This window comes from Trachinotus anak, unplaced genomic scaffold (genome assembly GCF_046630095.1).
Source record: "Trachinotus anak isolate AG129_WGS33_773 ecotype Australia unplaced genomic scaffold, CSIRO_AGI_Tana_v1 ptg000032l, whole genome shotgun sequence".
Taxonomy (NCBI): domain Eukaryota; kingdom Metazoa; phylum Chordata; class Actinopteri; order Carangiformes; family Carangidae; genus Trachinotus; species Trachinotus anak.
Genome location: NW_027273883.1, coordinates 5,759,774 through 5,766,823, shown reverse-complemented (window position 1 = coordinate 5,766,823; position 7,050 = coordinate 5,759,774). Strand labels below are relative to the sequence as shown.

At 45.0% G+C, this 7,050-nt stretch overlaps 1 protein-coding gene across 2 annotated transcripts in view; it reads right to left on the bottom strand.

The window, feature by feature from the left end:
* Positions 1–3: 3 nt before the first annotated feature.
* Positions 4–7,050, bottom strand: part of scap (SREBF chaperone) — a 35,548-nt gene continuing 28,501 nt past the window's right edge. For both annotated transcript variants that reach the window (XM_071470523.1, XM_071470521.1), the window contains exons 17-23: positions 6,416–6,962; positions 6,077–6,162; positions 5,865–5,947; positions 5,506–5,672; positions 5,226–5,306; positions 4,905–5,111; positions 4–4,671 (exon numbers count right to left, since the gene is read on the bottom strand). In XM_071470523.1, coding sequence (XP_071326624.1) covers positions 4,426–4,671; positions 4,905–5,111; positions 5,226–5,306; positions 5,506–5,672; positions 5,865–5,947; positions 6,077–6,162; positions 6,416–6,962 — 1,417 coding nt within the window. In that variant the 3' untranslated portion in view covers positions 4–4,425. The remainder of the gene's footprint in view (positions 4,672–4,904; positions 5,112–5,225; positions 5,307–5,505; positions 5,673–5,864; positions 5,948–6,076; positions 6,163–6,415; positions 6,963–7,050) is intronic.

Below are 7,050 nucleotides of genomic sequence, written 5' to 3'. Positions count from 1 at the left end.
CTGTGTGGTATCAAAGCCTCTTTATTTGAAAATTAGTACAAAGTCTTGCGCTTTTTGTGTTACAAAATAGTAAATAAGTTACCTCCACTACTACAGCCTGCGTAGATTGTAGCCTGCCAATGAAGGGAGGAGGCTGGAGGGGGGAAAGGAGCAGACAGAGATTTATAGATTTAGTTTTTTATAATTTTACCACAGCTCTGATTCTCCAAACAGAGGTCTAAACCGTGAGAAATGACATGGAGTATGATTTCTCCTGGCTTAGGCAGCTGATGGAGGATCAGATGTGGACCACCACATGTTAAATAATTGATTTCTGCCTTTTATTGTGAGGATGCTGCCACAGCAAACGTTCCTTTTTTTTCTGCTTTAACAACTCAAAGGAGAAAAGGAGGTCAAGGCTGCAACCACAGTCTCCTGATACGGTTCAGTGACAGCTGCATGAATGAAAGCAAAAGGATGAAAAGGTATGTTTGACACTGAACAGCAGCAACAGCAACAACAACAAGGCTCGATAAACTGGGCAGAATCGTATTCATTACCTGACGAAGTGCTGTTGAATATGGATCGTTACAAGGGCAAGTCCATGTGATGAACTAACACATTCATAAGAAGCTAAGATTCAATTGAAATTGCCACACCAACCCTCCCTCCCTCCTTAAAGGAATAGTTTGACATTCAGGGAATTATTTTATTTGCTTTCTAGCAGAGAGTCAACTAGATGAGAACATTGACAGCACTCCGACATATGAGATTATAGCCAGTGTTGCACCATGTCCTGGGACGCTGTTGCATGGATGTTACTTTGTATAAGTGGCTGTTGTTTATTCAGTCTGTGAAGCTGGTGAAAGAAAGGCCAACTACCTGACAATATTTATTTTCTGCATATTTATTTTCTGTTTTCAGGCACATTGGGGTCACAAGTTCTGAAGACCTGTGTGAGAAATGCTGACCTTCATTCTAATGTGTTTCTGTTGCCCCTGGATTGATTTGTGTGGTGTTATTCAGTCTTTAAAGAAGGTGAGAGAAATCCCACATACCTGGGAAGTACTGAGTGCAGCAGTGTCAACAGAAGCACAGCAGAATAAAAAAATCACAATTTCTGATGACCTTTGACCCTTCTGTGCCTGCAAACTAAATATAGTCATGTACTTTTCCTTCTCTCCGTGTTTTAAAGACTGAATATCAGTAATACCAACAACCAGAGTAACGTCCATGCAGTCAGACTTTACTAGAAAATGGTCCAACACCTGCTGGCAAGTTAGACACAAAGACTGGAAACAGGAAAACTGCTAAATGCTAATCTCTGGACTAATTTAGAGGAGCTGCTTTGATCTGAGTAAAAATCCTATATTTAGCTCCCACAGTCATTTTTATACCTTGGATTTTGCACAAATTAAACAAACTAAAGCTAAGTTAGGTTAATGAGTGAGCTTTCATGGTGCTGGTAGGCTAATTTTGTTCAACAGCGCCAAGCTAGCTCATGTCACAGAGGTAACCGTTAGTTTCTTTAAAGGATAATTAACAAGTGATATTTAGGTGAACGTCATTTTAAAAGCAGAAAGTGTCTCTCTAAAATCCCCAAAGACTCCTCTGGTCATGTGGATGAAAAAATATTCAGTCTGCTGCATTATAAAAAAATAAAAAATATTCAACTTGTTGGCGCCGCTGTTTCCTGATCAAAACAAAGATGGCAGCCCGTCGGCAGTCCGGTTAGCACACAGAGTTGTAACTATAACTGTAACTGCTCAACTGTATAAGTCCTTTTTATATTTTTTCATCCAGATGATAAGAAGTGTTTGAGGATTCTGAAAATATCTTAAGAACAACAGATCAATATTTATCTTCTGGAGAGCTGAGTGTACACTAACACATGAGAACTGAAGCTAGCTGTTTCCAGTCTTTGTGCTAAGCTAACCTGCCAGCTGCTAACCAGAACCTTTAGCTGAACATTAAACCGAGTGGTTTTGATCTTCTCATTGAACTCTCTCTCCCAGGAAGTAAATAAATGCTATTTCCCAAAATGTCTAACTGAAGCTTTAACTCAAATTCACATTGCTAGAAAACACAAGTTTTTAAAAAAAGGCAAAATCTAAAAGCTACACATTTTTCTGTTTCTAAAACTTTCTTGACTACCGTTAACAACAGAAAACACAAAGCTAAAACATTAACACGGTTACAGCGCCAGGGAGGTCACAGGTCTGGTTTCAGTACAAATGTTGAATACTGACAGCGAAGGTCAACAGTTGTCAGCTGCTTGTTTTGTGCAGAGTGGAAACCAGTGGGTGCTGCGTCCCTGTGAAACCACACCTGTGACCCTTGACCTGGACGCGTCTGCAGGTGTGAACTTGGTTTCCATGTGTACTTGTTGTGTGTCCACTTTTCCTGTGTGTAAGCTGATGTTCGTGTAAGTGCCGAGTGTGTGTGAGCAGATGCGTCAGAAAAGGTTAATAGTGCATTGAATTAGTGTTGCTGTGCCATACTGTGACGGGTTTAGTCGCTGGTTTTTAACGGGTTTGTTCGTCACACCTTCTGGGACTACATTCAGCACATACAGTAGATGGTGGATGATTTGGAGAAAAAATACATTCTGGATGTTGTTGGTGTCGGACAGGGAGAAGTCTTAAACCTGGAGGGTTACGATCTCTCAGCAGGTTACCAGAGTGAAGTGGTGAATGACTAAAATAAGATCCGTCAACATGGTGAGTAGAAAGGCTCTCGATGAGTTTTTAATCATCAATTAATCTGTTGAATATTGTTTTCAATTCATTGTTTGTAAAGATTTTATCAGCCGATCCATCTATAAAACATCACAAAACAGTGACAGACTACCATTAAAATTTACTTGAGCCTATTGAAAATACCATGAGACAAGGAGAAGCAGCAAATTCTCAAATTTGAGAACCTGAAAATGTTTGTAATTTCAGAAGCTAAATTGATTATCAAAATAGTTGGGTTAATTCCCTGTAGATTGACTGATTGATCAGGTAAACAAAGCATCTGTATATATTATTATGTGATATTGTCTCAGGTGGAAATATTAACTGTCTTTCTTCACATCTTCACTGACTGGCTGCAGAAAGAGGTGAACAGGTTTTAAGACAACTCCACTCGAGTCTGCATCAACAACATGGCAATGACTAGAAAACGCTGTCAGGTCTGGCGTTGGATGTGATTAAGTTCCGTCATCGTTTGCGGCCAAAATGGAAACTGTTGAAGTTGAACCAGTTGGAATTAACTGTGACTTTTAAAAGAATCTCTAAAGGGCACAATTTATCAAAAAAATACGGTAGCCAATGTAAACATGACGCCTGTGCAGGGTGACGTCAGTGTTGTTGTCTAAAAATTCAAGCAGTTTGTAAAATGGAGGTAGCCTGATGAAGGTGTAGCACTAGGGGGGCCAGAGGGGCCGCAGCGGGCCCCCCCTCGTACAGCATCAGTAACCCCAGAGGCCAAGGCTGGGATCAAAGGAGGAACCTCTCCCCCTTCAGCCCCCTACTCCACAACAACAAACACTTCAGTGTTTCCAGTTCAATATCACAAATCATTTTTTAACCAGTGCCCCTACCCAGACAAACAATCACCATCTTTACATTTATCTCCACATTATTAAATTCTCCTTTAAGAGCCAGGATTAGCTGTTCATAAACAAACTGTTATTCAAAATGTACCGCTAATAAATAATAGATTTATACATATAAAAACAGGTTCACTTTATACAGTAATCATCACGTCTCCCTCACACACACATTTCACTCAATCCGTTTTTGTTCTCAGCAGTGTTTTGCCATAAAAAAGGGCCTAGATTCATTCATTCATTCAATCTCCAACACAAACACTCACACACTCACACTCATGTATAACTGCTCAGCTCAGCCCAACAGGCCGTAAACCCGTCGAGCTCGCCGTCGCTGCACTCGGGCCAAACGAGGCAGCAGGAATATTAAAAAATAAGGAGACAGTTTTATCTTCCTCTCTGGGTGGGTGGGGGTCACTGTGAAGCCCCACCCGTATCAGCAGCATAGAGGGCAGAGCCACAAAAACAAACACACGTGCACACACACACACAACAAAAAAAAAAGCACGAACTGGTGAGAAACATCCAGCTTTTCTTGAACGAACCTCATGACCCTCGTTAAATGTCAGCACATCAGCATTGAGGGAGGTTACCCTCCCGTGATAAAATGCAGCAGGTTGCACAGTGTGTCCTTCCTCGTTACATCCGGGCGTGCACTTGAAAGATCTCGTGTGCACATAGAAACCGATCGCATGGTCGCGTCTCGTCCTGGTGTCAGAAACAGCAAAAAACTAAAATCTGGGGAAAGTCGAAATGATGAAGAGGAAAAGGAAATTCTGACTGCATGTTTTTTTTATGTGTTCCCACCATCATCATCATCATCATCATCGACTGTTGCCGTCCATCCCTCCTCAGTCTAGTTTCTCCAGCACTGAGGGCACGTACACCAGGCTGAGCTCGCTGCCAAAGTCGCAGACGATGGCGGCGTTGTCCAGCACCAGCAGCTGCCGTACGCCCTGGCCGTCGCTGCTCTGGCCCAGGTAGACCGTCTGCAGCAGGTCCCCAAAGTTCAGGTCCCAGAAGGAGACGCAGCCTTGGCCCCCCGTTACCAGGAGAGACTCAGAGATTACTCCCAGACTGGCCCCGCATCCCACCTCCTGTCGAGGGGAGAGGAATAATTAATCAAATATTGACAAATTCAGTTTCTGTTTATCAATGAACAACTTAATTCCAGGAAGAGACCAAAGTCAACAATGAATGCATCCTACTAACAATTGTTTATGTAGCCAAACCCTGATAGTTCTTATCCCACTGTGACACAGAGCTCCGCTACGCGCGCACACGCACACACACGCACGCACGCACGCACACACACACACACAGACAGTACCTGCTGTATAGAGTAGAGCTTGATCCCAGTGCTACGGTCCCAGATACAGATGAGGTCATCCAGTCCTGAGCTGATGACACAAGAGGTGGTGCAGACCAGCGAGGTGACGTCACCACGGTGACCGTAAACATGGCTTACCCGGCTCCCTGTCAGGACGTCCCACAGGCAGATGGCGCCGTCCTGTCCTCCACTCGCCAGAACCATCGTCTGAGAGAGACGGAGAGAAAATCTAGCTTGCAGGAAGCTACAGGGATACATACTAATAATATCATGTTGCGTATATATGCATGTATGTTTGTGGGTGGGGGGTGTAATACTGACCTGGTCTATGTAGATGGCTGTGATCCCTCCAGAGTGACCCTGCAGGGTAAAGAGGCAGCACGAGTCCTCCAGACGATAAACCTGAGGAACGATCACAGAGACAGACATGATTAAGACCGTTGATACTGTCATATGTGATATATTCAGTGACAGAATACTTCTATAGTTAGTTTAGTGTTGAACCACTGAGTTTTGACATCTTTATTATTTGTTGTACTTTGAGGAGCCTGATACTTAATCTCCTCAGGAACTGACTAAAAAAAGGAAACAGGTCTGTTACCCGGACTGTGTGGTCCTGGCTGCCGGTGACGACCCTCCCGGCGGCCGCTCGCAGCACCGTGATCGGCTTCTGGTGAGCGCACTGTATGGAGCGCGTGAGGTGGAGGCTGATCACATCCTCGCTGCTGTAACAGGGAGACGGAGGCATGCTGCCTCGCCCAGGGGCACCTGCAGGAGGAGGACATGCAGCTTTTTCAATAAAGTATCAGGAAGCTTCACATCCATTTCTTCTATTTAAACTTTATTTCAGTGGAATCATCTGGTTTTATGTTCTGCAATGTGTGAAACAAATACGATGAAGTGTTTACTCAGAATAAAAACAGTGAAGCGTCAGTACACAGGTGTAATGTTGAGTCTCACCTCTGTACTGCAGCAGACCCAGAGGTTTATTTATCTCAACGGTGAAGAAATCTAGAGACCCGTTCAGTCGAGCTGCTACGATCCTGAGGAGGAAGAGGAGGAACATGGAGTCTCAGGACCAAGTACAGTCACTGACACATCTCACTTTACCATCACAGCACAACATCCCGGAGAAAGTGCGGTTTTTCTGTGTGTACGTTTGTGTGTTTAACCTGTTGTTGAGGAAGGCTAGAGCTGTGATCCCCGAGACGCCATCTTCATTACTGCAACGTAACGACCCCTCCACGGCATCCCACAGCTGTAACCACACACAGGTCAGTTAGTTTATAGAGGACAGTCATTTTACAGTTATCATATAGTGTATGTGGCATGATAATATGTATAATATTAAATCTGTACCCAAACACACAGTGAATCCTTTACACATAAAAACAAAAAAAAAAAAAATCAAAAAACTGAAAGTGGCACATTTCTATTTTTCGCTTTGTGTAAAAACAAACAGCATCTTAATTTAAACTCCAGGTTATAAATACAAGTATTATTTCACACACCTCCAGTTTACCGCTGCTCCTCCCGGCAGCGATCAGATTCCCTCTCAGCTCCATGGCCCAGACTGAGCTTTCCCAGTCTGCCGTCGCCTGCGTCCCTGCTGTAGAGACCCGCTCCTGGGTTAAAGGGGTGGCTGAGTCCCCAAAGCTGGGCCTTCTTTGGAGGTTAGCTCCTGAGGGTGGCGAGGAAGAGGCCGAGGAGGGAGAGGTGTAGGCGGAGGGTGAGGGGGGCTCGTGCTCCATGTAGGCACGCTCCACCAGACCTCCAAAGTCAAATCCTCCCCTGGGTGGGGTGGAGAGGTGGGAGGGTGGCTGGCAGGTGAAGTTGGTGTCAATGAGCGGGGTGAGATCGGGCTGGTCGTTGAACAGAGTCGGCCGGGCGGGAGCGGTGCGGCGCCTCAGCGGGTAGCCCTCGTCCTCTGATAGGCCGTCGCCACCGATGGAGCGGTCGCAGCCTTCGGAGCCCAAACCCTCGGGCTCTGCGGCGCTGCCCATGCTGTCCCAGCCGTCCCGCTGCTCCCAGCAGCCACTGCTGCTGCTCCGTCTCAGCCTAGAACCGAGACAGAGTGCTCAGTTAGCGTTAGCTGCAAGGCGTCATCAAACACTACGGAGAGTTACTGAGGAAGATTAATTGATCT